The sequence below is a fragment of the Hydra vulgaris genome, chromosome 09 (genome assembly GCF_038396675.1).
Source record: "Hydra vulgaris chromosome 09, alternate assembly HydraT2T_AEP".
Taxonomy (NCBI): Eukaryota; Metazoa; Cnidaria; class Hydrozoa; order Anthoathecata; family Hydridae; genus Hydra; species Hydra vulgaris.
In genome coordinates this window covers 25,758,441-25,777,704 of record NC_088928.1, presented here as the reverse complement: position 1 = coordinate 25,777,704, position 19,264 = coordinate 25,758,441, and the positions used below count along the sequence as shown (strand labels likewise).

Below are 19,264 nucleotides of genomic sequence, written 5' to 3'. Positions count from 1 at the left end.
ATTTTATATTTGAATAATATGGCTGATGATTGCCGAATGGCATGAAACGTCAAGTTCCATTATAAAGTTGTATTTTCTCATTTAATATATATATATATATATATATATATATATATATATATATATATATATATATATATATATATATATATATATATATATATATATATATATATATATATATATATATATATATATATATATATTACAAAATTATTGCATTTTCAAAAGCTGCACTATAAAATAGGTCATAGTGGATTTAAATGCACCGACATATTTTCGACACCGTTCGACCAAAATATATTTTCTGACCTTATTCATCTACAATCTATCCTAAAAGATCTTTGTGTGGTGTGTGCCCTATCAAAAACAAAACAATTAGTCGTGGAAATTGCTCTATCAACAACAAAACAAACAAATGAACCCTCAGTAATAAATAAGCAATCAGCATCAAACATCAAATAATAAAAATTTCAATATCATCACTCAACATCACTTGCATCACTCAACAACTCAACAAATAACTCTACTACTTTTTTATTTTATAATGGATTTTTTTTATCTGTCGTTTAACTATGCATAATGCGTTTTGTTTTTAATTTCAATAAAAAGACTTGCGTTTTTTAATATAATTTTACTTGTAAAAGCTAATGATAATATTTCTAAATGATCTTTTTATTCAAAGTGCATTCCCATTCCTTTTATATCAGAGAACAGACTAGTGGCGATTTTCTTTGAATGTGTTGAGAACTTACAAAAAATAATCAATTTACACAATAATAATTCTGCTGCTATAAATTTATTTGAGCATAGATGCCATTAATTTAAAATCTAAGAAAAAGTTATGTAGAAAACCGAAAGTTCACACAAATGTTTAGACAACAATTCGAACAAAAGTTTACACAAAAGTTCACAAAAAAATGTGTTGATATCATTCATGCTTCAAAACTTTCCAAATAGAATTTCTGGGTTGCAAAACCTAAGTTAAACAATATATGTTTGTCCCTATTAGTTAAAAAATAAGTGAAGTCATGATTAAGTTATATGTTCGTGGCCAACCCCTCTAAATTTTGAAGAATGCCTATTTTTTCTATACTTTTTGTTTTTCATTAAAGTAAATATATTTAATAATTTATTTATATAACTATAATTATTTTTTTTGTTTTTAAATCAATAAATAAATGTTTATAATCTCGTTAAAGTCTTTTGTCACTTTATTTTCTGTTAGTATATGTGTTATACAATTTTTTTTATGTGTCTAGGGCTAACCGACTCTCCCTTACTCCTAAACTTTTGGTTAATCTTAACCCTAATCCAATATAAAGATCTTTAAAGAAATGGTCGTGTTACCTTCTTTAATATATCGTTATTTAATATATTGCTATTTCATACCACATATTAGGTGGTATTGATAACTTTAATAATTTTTTTGAATTTGAAAAAATAATGATTATGCTAGTTATTCCACAAATCTTTTTAGAACATAAGGAATAACTCTATAAGATCATAAAAATTTAAGAGGTTCTACAAATCCAACCACTGATGTTCAAGTTAATACATCATTCCAATTAAATTAGGTTTAAAACATAAACTACAGCTGCATACAAACTATTTATCTTTTCAGAATATTTCAACCTGTCTTAAACAGATCGTCACCAGACGTAAAATAATTTAACCCTTATTTATACTTCGTTTAACAGTTGACTTTAAAGCAATTTAGTACCAATTGAATTTAGTTATGTGTTAACTTTACTAATAAAAAAAGTAAACTCTTTTGTTTTCTTACTCAAAAACATAAATAGTTATTATTTACATTTATATTATCTTTTTTTACTGCCATGTATAATAGTGTTCTGATCCTTTGTTGATTGCATTTTGCGTAGCAGCTTTTGTTTAATTTTAACATATGAATAAAATAACTTTAGATTTTAGTTTTGACTTTATTTGATTATTGATAGTTTTGTTGATTTTTTAAAAAGTTTTTAGAAATGTACATTTTATTAATAATTTGTTTAAAACTTTTCTAAAGTAGTATGATCTTAAATAAAACTAATTAATATTATAAAAGGTTGGTATAGTTTTTCAAAATCATATCAGCATAATTAAGTTTTTTTCATTCTACTTTAGATCTTGCTAATTTGTTATTAAAATATTTCTTTTTCTCTTTGATCCAAAAATTTTTTTAATAACCCTTAAAAACTGGTTTTTCACTTGAAAAACCCATAACTGTGGAAAAAAATAGCTTAACATAACCTTGAATTTAAAAAAATATTATTTCATTAAAAGAAGCTTCCAAGCGCAACAATCAAATGAAGTTGTGAAAATTACCACTCAACTTTAAGAGACGAAGTAACAATAAATTTAAATGAGATACGTAAATGCAAAATGAGATATTAAAAAAGTACTTCTTGACTATTTAATCAATAGAGTGATAAAGCATGATAATTATGTTTGATGAAACTAAATAAGGAAAGTGGAACTATAATACCGTTTTAATTTTCTTACAGATTTCAGGGGATATGTTAATCTAAAATATTTAGTTTAATATATGCCTTCACCAAAGTTTGTAAAAGACAAATAAAAAATATTTACTCTCTAATAAAGTTTAATGCATTAAAAAAAAAAAAAACGAATTTTGATTGTTTAAACAAATGTCTTGTTTTAAAGCAAAGTTTTTTAAAGCAAACTTTTTTGAAGCAAAGTTTTATGCTAGATCAAAAAATTAAAGTTAAAAGCTTATGGATACTTATTCTTTTAGAGAAACAAAACAAAAGCAAAACAAAAGCAAAGAACAGATAATATATGAGACCATGGTTTTAGCAAAAACATACAACAGATATTGTTGGAGACCATGGTTTCATAGCCAAAAATCGTTTTACAATGACAGTTATTCTATTATGAATTTTCAATTTAGTCGATGCAAAAGGTAACGTAATTGAATTATACTTTCCTAAATTTAAAAAAAAAACACAGATATTAATCTGCTTATTGTTTGTTTTTACCTTACGACAGCTATCAAAGCATATCCACAGTGAGGATATATAATTACTGCTGAGAATATATAGTTACATTAAATGCTTAAAGCTATACTTTAATAATTGTCCTAAGTTAAAAAAAAAACAAAGCAGATTAATAGTCTGTTTTTTTTTTGTGGTTGCCACACACTCCTAAACCCACTACTTTAACTTGATAACTTTTTCTGTTTTTAAATTTGTTTAAAAAAAAAACTTACAGCCTAGAATCATTGTAACTATTCCAAATATTTTTTCAGCAAACGTATTTGGGGCAATATTTCCAAAACCAATTGTGCTTAAACTGGTTGCAGCATAATATAAAGCGCTAATATATCGAGTTGATAAACTTATGTCGTCGATGCTTTCATAATTTCCATCCTCTAAAAATAAGAGAGCGGTTTTCAGATTTCTTTTGATAAAAGCATTTAAATCCTCCTTTCAGTTTACAAGAAATTAGTTGCACTACTGGAAAATGTATAATAATAATTATAATAATAATAATAGTAATTATTATAACTATAATAATAATAATAATAACAATAATAATAACAATAGGTTAAAAAATGCATGTTATTATAATTTTCATAGTTTTTTATTAACATAATTGTAAACTTTTAAAGAGTTTTACGTAATATCATATAGGTTATAGATTCTTAAAACGGTGCTGTAAGTTTTGAAGATGACCATATAGTTGGTTTTAATTGAGTTTAGTTTTCTTATTTAATAAATTTTATGAAATATAACTACAGAACTCTATAGTTTTATTACAGTAAATTCTAATCTAAACCATTAACATTATATAAATATTTTAACTTTTTGATGAACAATGACTAAAATAGCTGACTCATAACAATTTACTTCTCTAATTCATGACATTTTGGCAGTAGAGGAAAAAAGGGATAAACCTAGTTTAGTTTAGTTTATTATGCCGTTTAAGAGTATATAAGATGCACCCATATATACTTAAACAAATGGCTAGAGCAAGAAGAAGACCATATGCAGCCTTATTGCTGAGCTCCAATTAAAACGAATTTAACAAAACAGTAAAATTTTAAATAAAAAATATATTAGGAGATAATCACAGCTTTGTTTTGAATATGAATCTTTTAGAGCCCAATGAAGCAGATTAGTTACAAAAGTTTAACTAGCCTGATGTTAGAAAAGACCTGATGTAACATATTTGCTGCCTAAATTTATTACGTTATTATTCAGGATGTTTATGGTTGTGTTATAAAAGCTAACACCAACACTCAAATCTAACGGAAGAGTGGGGTACAATAGGACACTTTTTGACTGTTTTAAAAGCTGTCACAACTTTTAAACACTGTTTTAAAAGCTGTCACAACTTTTAAACACTGTTTTAAAAGCTGTCACAACTTTTAAACACTGTTTTAAAAGCTGTCACAACTTTTAAACACTGTTTTAAAAGCTGTCACAACTTTTAAACACTGTTTTAAAAGCTGTCACAACTTTTAAACACTGTTTTAAAAGCTGTCACAACTTTTAAACGCTGTTTTAAAAGCTGTCACAACTTTTAAACACTGTTTTAAAAGCTGTCACAACTTTTAAACGCTGTTTTAAAAGCTGTCACAACTTTTAAACACTGTTTTAAAAGCTGTCACAACTTTTAAACACTGTTTTAAAAGTTGTCACAACTTTTAAAACAGTGTTTTAAAAGTGTGACAACTTTTAAAACAGTGTTAAACAAAAATTTTGAGCTGAAAATGTTAGCTATTAGTTTTTTCTAATTAAAAAAACAAAAATAAACAAAAAAATTTAATTTAAATAAAGTTATAGTTACAATTTTAAATTTTCTCATTTTTCAAACCAAGAGAGGGGGTAGTTTGTTAAGACAAGATTATGGAAATCAAAGGTATTCAAGTTGTATTCAAGTTTGTATTCTTTTATTCAAGTTTGAATGTGTAATGAACTTGTATTTAAGTTTGAATGTTAAAAAATCAAATTTCAGTACCATCTTGGAACTTTTTTACATGCTTCCTGCGTTACAAAGTTTTAGCAAAAATTTGATATTGGCACTGACAAGTTTTTAACTAAAATATTTATATATATGTTATTTTTCCAAAAAAAATTACTTTTCTTGGGTATTTTCATACAGTAATATTCTGTTGTGGTACTCAAGTTATTTAGTTTTTGGTTGCTACGCTTTTTAAAATTCCTATGTATTTTCTAAGTTCTTAAACTTACAAAAAACGTAGGAGTTTTAAAAATTCTGAATTTGGTTACATTTTTGACATTTTTCAAGTGTATATGTCAAAGATATTGAAAAAAATCTTGTTCTTCTTTTTTCTACCTAGAAAAATGAAGATCAATAGTTTTGACAGATACAATCAATACCTTTATGGAGGTAAAAAAAAATATCATCACCTTGGTCTTTTCTTTCAAGGAGCTATTTTTGAGTATTGTCTAATTATATTAGGAAATAAAACTAAAAAAAGTGACTTTAAGTTTTCTATTAAAGCTATTGACAAATCATCAGTTTAATTTTTTATAGTAAGTCGCTCATTATTCAATAGTGGTTCAGCTTATTCCAAGGGAAAAAAACCTTTATCTTGGAATTGAGTAAATAATTGATTCGTAGCTGAGTACATCTTTAATATGTCATCTATTTGGTAAACTGAATCACATATTAAGAATAACTATAACTTTAGTAATTCTAAGTATTTGCTTATAAATTTTTTACTTCACTAACTTTTTTGTATGTACTCAAAGTAAGAGCAACTAGGTTTCTAGGCAACTAGGTTTCCAGGTTTCAATTTGTAAAATCATTTAAATGCGTGTTAATTACTTTGTGAAAAAGATTTACGTGAAGGTGGTTTTAATTTATGATTTTGGTTAATTTACCAACTCGTAGCAAATGAGGTATAGTAGTACAACAATAAAGCTGCTACTTTGCATTGCTTTGTAATGTTGAAATTTTGAATTTTATGCCGTTAAATAAAAAGACTAAAAGAATAAAAACATGTAGGTGTAAATTACCCTAATATTATTGAAACAAAAAATAAATATATAGTTGGAATCAAAATAAAACAAGATGGGATAAACCATCTACCATCATACTCTGAGAAAATTAATACCTCATATTTTTGATACATTCAATGCCAAAAGTGTAATGTTTAGCTTTAAATATAAAAAGAAATAAATAGTTTCAAGGACTTTTAGGTATAAAAACTGGCATTAACCAATTCAAACGTAAAAACGTTTGAGCATTTTTCATAGCTTAAAAATTGTGGCAATAATTTAAAAAATTGGCGTTGTCTAGTTTTTTTTTATCACAAATGGATATAAAACATATTTTACACTATTGTTAACAATTAATTATTAAAGTTACTTTTAGGTCAAACCTTGGTAAATCTTGGTTCATATATAAGTTTATACACATTTAAAGTTCCGAATACACGTAGAAAAGGTTCGTAAATATTAAAATGTGCACCAAGCAATAAACGCCTAAAAGATGCATAATTAGTTAAAAGGAGTGTAGCAGAGTGAGATAAAAGTGCAATAGGACAGATGTCCAGTGGAAATCGAAGAGCCTTTAAGAAATAAAACACTAAAAATTAATCATAGTAGCATGTAGTAAATATAAACAGGATAATAAATAATAGTTGAGAATCGTAAGAATCAATTGTTGTGCTAATGAAAAGTTGTTGGTGTAAAGCGTAAACGTGATGCGTAGAAAGTGCCAGTGGTGGAGTAGAATTATTTGTTTTATAAGTAGTTACCATGCGGTCTGTGCTATTAGCGAGGTAAACATACATTATAGATATATGTATTTTATGAATGTCCCCCGGATAGCTATGTATGAATTCGTGCCTCATTTATATTGAGACTATAGGACGCTGAGTTGACTTTAGTACACTTTGCATACAATTGTGAATTGTTGATATGGGTGTACTAATAACACTGCCCAACAGTGATTTTGTATCGGAACCAAAATTAGTTATTTCTTATGCATTTCCATCTGCTGAATTCGAAAATGACATTAAAAATGACATATTAGCTCTAGTTTAAGAAATAAAAGCAAAAATTTTCTCTCAAAACAAGGGTTGAATTAAGTGATCGCGAAATGAAAAATCCGGAAAAATATCTGGTCTTCAAAATTTTAGTTTATGCAAAACCGTGTACTTTGTTTTTAAGGGCGAATCAACTTAAATTTGTTAGCGAAAAAGTTATAAAGTATAAAATAACAAACTTACGACTACAAAAGTAATAACACTCTAGTAACTTTATTATAAAAGTAATAACACTATTTAAGTGTAATACTTTTACAACGCACTTATAACTTTTATAATTCATTCTTAGTTCAAACAACATAAGTAATCCCAAATTTTAATTGAAGTAGAAAAGCATCTAGAAAAATAGGGTGGATATTTAAATAATATTTATAACGTGTTAAATAACTTAAACAACTTCATAAAAACGCACTTTATAAAAAGTTTAGCATTACGAAAAAAGCTTCTAATGGTCCGTAAAAGCGCGCGGTTATTTTTAAAATCAACCAAAAAAAACTTTTTATTGGTTGATTTTTAAATTAGCGCGCGTTTTTTCGGACTGTTCGTAACGTTTCATAATGCTAAACCCTTTTATAAAGTATGTTCTTATAAAGTTGTATAATTGTATTGTAGAAGTTCATGATTTTTTTAATAATATTTGATTATCCACTTCATTTTTTCAGATGTTTTTTTACTTTGATTAAAGTTTGGAATTACTAATGTTGTTTGAACAATGAATGAACTTTAAAAGTTATAAGTGCTTTATAAAAATAATAATACTATTATAGTTTTATTACTTATATAATGCAGTTAGTGACTGGAGTGTTATTGCATTTGTAATCGTAAGTTTATTGTTTTGTTTTGTTTTTTATAACTTTTTCGCTAACAATAATTTGCTCCTTAAAAACAAAGTAAACGGCTTGCATAAACTAAAATTTTAAAGACCAGATATTTTTCCAGATTTTGTAAATCGCGATCGCTTATTCAAATATTGCAAGGGTAAAAATTTTCATTTTTTTTTAAAAAAAATTTTGTTTTTGACTATCCAAAATGTTTTGTTCATGTTTAAAACTTGTGATACTAGTTATGCGTGTTTGCTAAAGTTTCTGGTCTAATCTATTCTTAGTTTTTATTTATTTATTTACTAGTGTAAAATTTTACAAATCAACATGCCAAGGAAATGTGTAAATTTAGTGGACAATTTTTGTTACATTTGTGGTGAAATAACATTTTCTTCACAGAAAAGAACTATGACACCTCTTGTGCAGACTGCTTACCAGCATTATTTCAATATGAAGGTAGGGGACCAGGATAAGTCATGGGCTCCACATATATGCTGTAGCTCTTGTTCGGTTACACTACGAGAATGGTTGAAAAATAAAAAAAGATCTTTGGCTTTTGCTGTTCCTATGGTATGGAGAGAGCCTAAAAACCATACAGATGACTGCTATTTCTGCTTGACCCCACCCATTAAAGCAGGTTTGTCAATGAAAAAAGTAGGAACAGTTAAATATCCGAATCTTCTATCTGCCATTCGACCTATTCCACATTCAGATAATTTACCAGTTCCTACTCCACCACAAAGTTGTGAGTTAGAAGCAGAAAATGAAATAGAAATAGAAGAAAACAAGCCTTCCACATCAAATGATCCTGATTTTGTGTTAACAGATGTTGTGCCACACAGATTGAGTCAAGCAGAATTAAGTGATCTTGTTCGAGATCTGGACTTGTCACAGGAAAAGGCAGAACTTCTAGGGTCAAGACTAAAGCAGTGGAATCTTCTCCAACTTGATGTCAAGGTTTCACATTACAGAAAACGGCAGCAGAATCTGCTTTCTTTTTTTGAGAAAAAAAATAATCTTGTTGTTTGCATTGATGTTTTTGGATTAATGCATTGTCTTAATTTGAACTATGATCCAATTGAATGGAGATTATTCATAGACTCATCTAAGCTAAGCTTGAAAGCTGTATTACTGCACAATGGAAACCGTCTTCCTTCTGTTCCTATTGGCCATGCAGTTCACATGAAAGAGACTTATATAAACATGAAAGTTCTCCTCAACTCAATTAATTACAATAAACACAAATGGAAAATTTGTGGTGATCTAAAAGTCATTGCTATACTTTTAGGAATGCAATTAGGGTATACTAAATACTGCTGCTTTTTGTGTATGTGGGACAGTAGAGACAGAAGTTCACATTATATAAAAGAAGACTGGCCTGCAAGAAATCTCAACACAGATGAAAAAAATGTTATTGCTGAACCACTTGTGGATCCAAAAGATGTTCTTCTTCCACCATTACATATTAAGTTGGGTTTGATGAAAAATTTCGTCAAAGGTATGAACAAAGAAGGACAGGCTTTTAGGTATTTAAGAAATAAGTTTCCAAAAATAAGTGATGCAAAAGTTAAAGAAGGTATTTTTGTTGGGCCACAAATACGCCATCTTATGAAGGATCCTGCATTTGATGAAGTTTTGAAGGGGCCCGAAAAGGAAACTTGGGAAGCTCTTAAGGGAGTGATTAGTGGATTTTTAGGTAACAAACGAGATGATAACTACATTCAATTGGTAGCAGTACTTCTGCAAAAATATCATCAACTTGGATGTAACATGTCCCTCAAGATTCATTTCCTCCACTCACATCTAGACTTCTTCCCCCCCAATTGTGGAGCTGTTAGTGATGAACATGGGGAAAGGTTTCACCAAGTTATTTCTGTAATGGAAAAAAGATATCAGGGTCGTTGGAATGAGGCCATGCTTGCAGATTACTGTTGGTTTGTGTGTAGGGATGCTCCAGAACTAGTTTACAAAAGGAAAGCAAAAAGATCACGATTTTGTGACGATACCCCATAATCATCTTTAACCCTATTAACTTGATGATCATGATTTCTTTGTTTAAAACTATTAGAATATATCTGTTATAAAAAAAAAACAAATGTACTTTAAATGTTATTAGAATATGTAAATTATATGTCATATTGCTCTGTTGGAAATTGACTGAAATAAAAATTTATTGCTATTGTATATCTCAGAAACTAGAGCTAATAAAAAATTTTCGTTGTCATATTCTTTTTTCTCAACCCGAAATTAGTATAATTTGAATAAAATTGCTTGAGATACAAAAAAAAAATATTTTTTTGTTGCCCAGTGTAATCAATAAATCATTGTACTAATAAGTACAGTGATTTGTTGCAGTATATATTGAGAGTTGGTGAGTGTTGCTGTAGTAGATTGTGTCATTAGTATGAGAAATTAGTACAAAATTAGTCGAAGTTCATTAACACTAATAAAATGTAAACTAAACGTGGATACTAGTAGTCGCGTTAACTCTATATAGCAGTTAAAATTAAAAAATTTATTTTAACAATACCGCTGTACAGCGGTATTTTCAAAAACTAATGGAAAGGAATCCGGACAATGAAAACAATTTAAAAAGAAACAATCGAAAATTTATTAAAAGATTTAAATGTGGGTGAGCATATATATATGTGTGTGGAAGAGCAAATACATTACAAGTTTTGGTTTTAAAGAATAAAACTGTCAAATAAAGGAAAATTAAAAACAATATTTGTGATAACAAGAAAAATTATTTTTTTTAAAACTCTAAATGGTTTTTACAAATTTAATAAATATAAATACTCACTCATTAGGATAATTAACCAACTATTGTTGTTTACTGCAAGAACATCAATATTCGAAGCTATCACATACCTGTGAAAAAAAACAACATTGGATAAATATTTCAGTAGCACACTTTTAACTTTTTTAATACGATTTTATAAAAAAGAAGGAAGAAGCAAAAATACTCTGAAATATGAAGGGACAATTTACTTTATTTTTGAATTTCAAAAATTTTTAAAAACTTAAGCATTCTTTTACCCCTTTTCAGAAACCATTAACGTAAATTTTTTGTATTTCATGGAGCTACGTCAAAAAAGAAATTTAATAATTACAAAGTTTATAGCTCATATTTAAGTCATATTTATTTAATTGAAGTATTTTGGTTTGAAATTAAAAAAAAACGAATTTTATGCATAATGTTCTGGGCCGCCGAGAGTTGTCACGACGCTCGGTGCATAGCAGCAATTAGGCACCCCTATAAGCATGCATAACTTTTAAAGAAGTTAAAGTTAAAAGTATATACACTCATACACATTAACAACCGTGTTTTATTTCAGTTATAATCATTTTACACCCATTGTATTTTTATGAACCGGATTTAGTCTGAGCCTGGATTAAGTAACACTTATGCAATCCATTTAACAAACACTGAGTAGGATTATTGGGCAGATTTTTTGAAACTAACATTTTTGTCATAATATTAGTTTGAATAAGTTTTCAAACAGTTCGAAAACAGTTTGACTTTAAACCATAAAATTACAAAATAATTTCCATAAGTTGATCTTCAACTACATCGCGTATACTTGCATCTATTCATGAGCTTATTTATTACTACAACAATAGGTGTTAAAGTTCGAACTTTGCAAAAAATTCTTTTTGAAGCAAAGAATACACGCAAATACTTTTGCTTTGACCGAGTTACTAACCATGATTAGCCACCAAGGCTTGACCCTATTGACCATGCCATGATCAGCCTCTAAGACTTGACCCTATAATTTTAAAAGGTGTTAAACTAATATGGTGAGTAATTAACAGTTTTATAGCTACATTTAATATTCCTAAAGTTATATTTTATTCTATAAAAATTGCATTCAAATGATTCTGTATTTTTTTCTTACTACATCCAGCTTTTATACCCAGATTTTTTGAAACCTGTATATGTTTACTTGAATAACTTTATAAATCTAGCGACAATTTAGTTTACCTTATTGAGTTTTTGTATCTTATAAAAATCTGATATATAGATGCATAGGGGTTACTTATTTTACATTTTAAATGCCTGTTTTTGTTTTTTGGGCTTAATGAGTATCACAAGAAATAAAATTAATACATTTATTGAACTCAACTGTCTGTACATAAAAACAAAGACACTACACTTGTAAACATTGTTAATGAACAAGATCTAAAATTTCACGGAGTAACAAACTAACGAAAAGTTTATTAGGAAGAATTATGTATGGGTTAAAAAAGATTATATTATCGTATTAATGACGGAGGTTATTAATAATCAACTCGGCATACCTACAATGACATTTGATGGTTTATTTATATAAAAAAAAGAAAAAAATATTACAACTTTTTCAGCTTCCAATTCATGTGAACTATTGTCTGCTAGTGTAACACACCTGTTGAAGGATGGTTGTAGAAAAGATGTTTTAATATCAAAAAAGCTGGCTGATAATAAAAATATTGAACTATGTCGTTCTTTTCGTAAGTAGCTTTTGTTAAATAATGAAATGAGCAAATCTCAATATCAGAAAAATAAAGCAAAAAGCAAATATATATATTTTTTTATCTACCATAAAATGATCCCAGAAAACACAGATTGGTTCAGAATTGGTCAATATTTAGTCGAAATCAGTCGAAAAATGGATAAAACGTTTAGTAACCTACTATTGACTAAAAACCGACGCTTGATTTAAAATGTATATTTCAAACTTTTTTACATAAACGTTTACTAAACGTCGATCTAACGTTTAGAATATCGACTTACATTAGTCAATGTTGTAACTTTTAATCGACCTTTGAGGTCGTCCATAAATTACGTCACGCAATTTTCGACCTTTTTTTACCTCTCCCCCCCCCCCCCCCCCACACTCGTCACAAAGTTGTTACACTTAAGAAGCAAGTTTTGTATGAGTCGTCACAAAACCAATAACCACCTCCCCCTTGTAGCATGACGTAATTTATGGACGACCCCTTATTAACCGTAAACATTTATAGATTTAAAATCTACACTTTAAATCATTTAATTTATACGTTTATTAAACGTCGATCAAACGTTTACAATATTCGTTATTCTAAATGTTTAATTTCTTGAAACGCATTTATCTAATTTAATTATTTACCCAATAAAAAATAAGTTTTTAATAAGTTTTTTTTTTGTTTTAATTATGCCTATTTAAACCGCGTGACTTAAGCTATTTTGTGAGTCTTCTATATTATCATCTTATAATATAATAAACGTTTATTAAAATAAACGTTTATTATGTCATAATATAGTAATATAGCCATCGGTCAGAAGACTCACATAACAGCTTAAGTCACGCGGTTTAAATAGGCATAATTAAAACAAAAAAAAAACTTATTAAAAACTTATTTTTTATTGGGTAAATAATTAAATTAGATAAATGCGTTTCAAGATTCACATTAAATTGCTTAAGCCAATAATGTGTAGTATGAATTGCAAATTCTAACATCTCGTGCAATACCTGTCTGCTTTCTCTATGCTATCGTTCTAACTCAACTTTTTCTCACTTTTACTTTAACTTTCTTTGTATTTTCTAAACTCACTTACTCTAAGTCAGCGAAGCGGGTGATGATGCTCTTTATTGAGCTAAACTTGTCTTCGCTGGCCCGGGTACGTGGCCCCTATATAGCAATTATCCGGGGGAGGATAATACCCAATACCATAATACCCAAGATTCACTTCCTTACAACAACTGAAAGTAAAACAAATGTCGAGTGTGCAGTTTTTATTCGTAGAAGTTGAAAAGCTCTTATCGCGACAATCTACCTTCCTAAATGCTAACAAATCAATGGACTCCGATGTTTTAGAAATTATTGATAGCGACATTGCCACAGTTAAAAAATATAAGTTGCTGGTCTCTCGTTATGAAAGTCCTGCTGCAAAAACTTTTTTCGTAAGTTTTATAAACAGTTTAAATTCATTTTGTAAACGCTAGTATGATTGTGTAACAAAATTACTTACGGTTGTACGACTGAATAGGCGCAAATTTCATTAGTGCAAACTGGCATAAGTGCGAACTGGCATAAGTGCGAAGCAGTTACAAAACTAACACAAGTGAGAACTGGCATAAATGCGAATTGGCATAAAAGTATCAAAAGAATTTGCAAAAATCGGCATAAGTGCGAGCTGCTTAAGTGCGAACTGGCATAATTGCGAAGCAGTTGCAAAAACTGGCACAAGTGCGAACTGGCATAAGTGCGAATTGGCATAAGTGCGCCCATAGGCGCTGGAGCATAGGGTGCAGGATGGGCAACTGCCCACCCAACATTTCTGCACCGGGGGCAGAGGATATCTTCTGCCCAACCCCACCCTTCCTCCTAAATGTCACTATCTGCGATTCAAAACAGTGATAATTTTATGCACTCCGAAGAAAAATAACTATTGCAATTCAAAAGAATGCAAAAGTTCTTTTTTTTGAAAGAACTTTTGCATTCGATAAGAAAGTATTTTAGCTTATCGATATTTGTATTTAAGTTCCTTATGTTGATGTGTATTACCATGAACTTTCCTATGTTCGTTTGGAGTTCAGCTTTAAAAGTTTTAATTACAAAATATGTAGAGTCAAATACTTTTCTGTTATAAAAGAAAAACTCGCCCTCTTATAAATCAGCCGCAAAAAAAATATTTTCAGTTTTGAAAACGTCAAAACGCAACTTTTGAAAGTCTATTGTTTCAAAGTCATTATCCATGACAAAAAAGAGAACTAAATTAAGAATTTTTCAATAGAATTCGATTAGTAAAAAAATTTCATTGTACAGAGTACAGAGTACAGACTCCATGAAAATGAAATAAAATTTAAAAAAGCAAAATTTATTTTAATGTTTAATAGCACAGTTCTTTAACAAATCAATCAATATCAGAAGCAAAGAAGCCCCGTTTAAAGACTATAGACGTCTTCTTTTCAAGAGCGAGGTTAGTAAGCATTTAATATGTTAAATTTAAATTATGGAACAGACGACTGTACTAAATAGTTGCCTAGGTTAGCTAGCATACGCAGTGTGATCATTTTACAGCAGTATTCCATGATCACAAGACTACTGAAAATATTTTTTTTTAACAAATACTTAAAGGTGAAATATATATAATATCCATATTCAAATCCTTTAGGTCAGACACGGGCCAAACTGAAACTGGTGATTGTGCTTGTGAAACCGCTACATCCTTCTAGTATGATTCTGATCCATCAACACAGTCATCTGTGTCTACCACATCCACTTTATCTGGCAAGTTTGAGTCAAGCAAACCTGCTGTACCGGCAGTAACAGGTACTGCCCTGGTCCTTTATCCCTTTCAACCCTCTTCTACGTACAAATTCCCAACTAAGAAATTTGCATCAGATCAGTATGAAAGGTCCTGTAAGATTATTTGGTTTGCGAAATGGCCATGGTTACACTATGCTCCTGAGAGAGATTCTGCTTGGTGTTTCAACTGCTTGGAATCTGTGAATAAGAAACTAGTAACTTTAAGCAATCGATAAGCTAATATTTTTGTTAATTCTGGCTTTTCCAACTGGAAAAAAGGAACCGAAAAATTTTCGATTAATGAAAAGTTATCCGCCGACAAAGAAGCCACAGAGAAAATACTGTATTCCAAACAGACTCCTATATCTGCTATTTTGAGTGAGCAAGGGTCATCATCTCAGGCCATCGCTCAAACAGTTTTGAAAGTAATATTTTCAAGCATTAAATATTTAGGACGACAGGTTCTGGCATTGAGAGGAGGAGAACATCATGATGGAAATCTATGGCAGCTTGTACTAAAACGGGTACAAGATGTACCCTCTGTGAAAGAGTGGTTAAACAAGCGCGATACTTGGATGTCAGACACAATACAAAGTGAAATTATTCAAATGTTTGCACATTCAGTTCAACGAAGCATTGTCACTATTATATCACAGTGCTCATACTTAGCCTTTCAGCTGATGGAACTACAGATGTGGTGGGTCATGAGCAAATTTCTGTCAGCATACGGTATGTAGGCCCTAATTTAAAAGTACAGGAATGCTTTATGGGTTTCTACAATTGCCAGATCAGCACTACTGAAACATTGTTTAATGCCATAACTGATGTGTTTACCCGCTGCACAATACCCATGAATAAACTAGTTAACTATGCATTTGATGGAGTCAGTAACATAAGCGGACACTTATCTGGAGTAAGAGAATGTCTCGGAGAAACTTACCCACAGGCAGTGTATGTTCACTGCGCAAATCATTCGTTGGATTTTGTTTTACAAGAGGTCTGCTTTGAAGTAAAAATGATTATTAACACAATTCAATATGTGTGTGATGTTGGAACAATCATAAGAGAGTCTTCAAAGAGAAAGGCATTGTATGAATCTTTGTTTAGTTCAGATGATGTTGTTCTGAACTTGGCCAGCTTATCTCCAACTCGATGGTGCATTAGGGCAAAAGTCATTAGTAGAATTATGACAACTTATGTAGAAGTTTATGAAACATTGACTCAGCTAGCAGGCAAAAGGTCAGTACGTGTTGATGCAAGGGCTAAAATCTCAGGCTTAGCCAAACAAGTTTCTAAGGCACAAACCTTTTATGGAGTCCATTATGCAATGCTCTGTTTTTCGAATTTGAATTGGTAGCCAAAGCTTTACAGAACCCATCACTGAGTGCATCAGCCGCTGAAAAATGTGTTCAACTCCTTCTGGCTCAACTTCAAGACTTGCGTAGTGATGAATTTGATTCATAATTACACAGGAAGGCCATCGGGAAAGTTATCACACTGAATCTCGAGCTGCCTAAGGCACAACAAAGTTGGCACAATTGCAAAATGGCATAAGTGCGAACTGGCATAAATGCAAATTGACATAAGCGTGCCGAATAAATTTACAAACTGGCATAAGTACGAAATACTAATTTTCACTTATGCCAATACTTGCAATTTTATTCGGCGCACTTACGCCAATTTGCACTTATGCCAGTTCGCACTTATGTCAGCTTTTGTAACTGCTTCGCACTTATGCCAATTTTTATTTATACCAATTTACACATATGCCAATGTTTTCAAATTTATTCGGCACGCTTATGCCTATTCGCAGTTATAACAGTTCGCACTTATGCCAGTTCGCACATATGCCAATTCGCGCTTATTCAGCCTCCCGGTACAAAGTAATTCAATTTAAAAACCTTTTCACAGAAATAAATACTTAAAATATAATTACCAAACGCAAGCCATCCAATGACCACATAAACAAAAAAGCATGAACCAACCCATAAGAGTAGTGACACTATGGCCTATTAAGTCTAAAATAACTTTGCTAACTTTAATTAAACGCATTATACGAATAATCTTTAACAGTTTGATAACAATTAGTACATTCTAAATAAAAAAAAAATAAATTTTATTGAAACTAAGTTGAATCATTTATAGTCTAATTCAATACTCAACAAAATATTCTGTTGAAATGTCTTAAAATCTTCGACTTAATTTTAAAAAGTTTTGATCGAAATCAACAAAATATTTAAAATTTTTATTTAAGCTATTGAAATTTAAACTACTATTTTTGCATAATGAAATCTGTAACTTTATAATAAAGTGTTAATTGAATTTATAACCTCATAAGTTAAATTAAAGTGCAAACAAAAAAAAAAGTTTAAAAAGGAAGCAATAACCTTTTTACTACTAATGTTAAACAAGTCATATGGAAATGAAGAAACTATATCGAACAAAAACCATGTTCTAAGATAGTATTTTCTTAGTTTTTTATGATTAGTTACAAGTACACCATCTTTTTCAACTGATGTAAAAAATACCATAGCAATATCGATTGTATACACGGCGTAAGTAAAAATACTAAAGTTATCAACCGCCTTAGTTTTGTAATCAAAGGATTCAGCGAATGGGATTATAACGGCGTTGAATATCACAGTTAATGCTAACATTATAAAATCCCAAATAACTTTTAATGGATGGTGGTGAAATATTATCCACTTTGGTATATAGAGTTGATTTTTATAATCTGGTATATAAATTTTGTCGTAAAAATTGCAAATCTACAAAAGAAAAAATTTACTTATAAGAAACACATTTAATTAAAACTTAAATAAAGAGTAATTAAAAAGCCCCTGTAAAAAAGACATTTCAACTTAAATGATGAATAATTAATAAGCACCTGTGAAAGTGACATTTCAACTTTGTTACAACTTGTATAATTTGGCGCAACTTTTTTCTTTAGAATTATTTTAATGACTCTTTTCCATTTTTTTTTTGGAGATTCTACAACAACAATAATTTACAACAATAATGTACAATAACAATAATGTACAATAACAATAATGTACAATAACAATAATGTACAATAACAATAATGTACAACAACAATAATGTACAATAACAATAATGTACAACAACAATAATGTACAACAACAATAATGTACAACAACAATAATGTACAACAACAATAATGTACAACAACAATAATGTACAACAACAATAATGTACAACAACAATAATGTACAACAACAATAATGTACAACAACAATAATGTACAATAACAATAATGTATACATTCAGTTTAATTATATAAACTTTGACAGAAACACATCAATTAAATCAAAAATTTGTAATTGAGAACTTGCTTTTCTAAACTTCAATTTATGTATTCCAGATTTTATTTTAATTTTTTAGATTAAAAGTTTTAGGTTAAGTTACTAATAGTAATAACAATAACAGTTTTTAAAAAAATTCAATAATTAAAGAGACAGAAAAATAAAACTTATTTATAAAAAAATCTAAAAAAATACTACTGCAATTACAATCTACATTTCTGCAAAGTACCATAACTAAATTCTGCAAAGTATCATAACTAAATTCTGCAACATATCATAACTAAATTTGCAAAATACCTTAACTAAATTCTGCAAAATATCATAACTAAACTCTGCAAAATACCATAACTATCTTCAAGTTTAAAAGTTGACGCTTTAATCAGATTGATAAGATCATTTATTTGCATAAGCTTTTAAAAATTTATCAACTATTGTTAATTTAGCAGTTACAAATAAAGTGAAATATTATATATATAATAAATTACAGCATTAGAAAAAAATGCATTGAAAATTAAAATTTTTGTTTTGACTATAAATACAGTTATTTTTTTTTACCGTTATAATTATTTCACAGTTATTTTTATTTACTATTGTTAGCATTATAGAGATACATTTTTTTGTACATCCGTTATGGATGTTCAAAAAAAGTAAATAAATCGATAAATATAAGTCTAGTTAAGAATAGTTCAAAAAATATTTTATCAACTTGCTGCCATCTCGTTTGGAGTACTGGGGATTTGTTCCCAGCCTCTAATTATTGAAACTTTTTATAAAAGCATCATTGTTTGACATATATAACTAAT

At 29.1% G+C, this 19,264-nt stretch overlaps 1 protein-coding gene across 1 annotated transcript in view; it reads right to left on the bottom strand.

The window, feature by feature from the left end:
* The window catches only part of LOC100211128 (potassium voltage-gated channel subfamily H member 2), a 43,604-nt gene that overhangs the window by 20,852 nt on the left and 3,488 nt on the right, over positions 1–19,264 (bottom strand). Inside the window, exons 4-8 of the mRNA XM_065805155.1 lie at positions 18,026–18,129; positions 17,526–17,906; positions 17,075–17,232; positions 10,670–10,737; positions 3,233–3,394 (exon numbers count right to left, since the gene is read on the bottom strand). Of these exons, the coding sequence (XP_065661227.1) occupies positions 3,233–3,394; positions 10,670–10,737; positions 17,075–17,232; positions 17,526–17,906; positions 18,026–18,129 (873 nt within the window). The remainder of the gene's footprint in view (positions 1–3,232; positions 3,395–10,669; positions 10,738–17,074; positions 17,233–17,525; positions 17,907–18,025; positions 18,130–19,264) is intronic.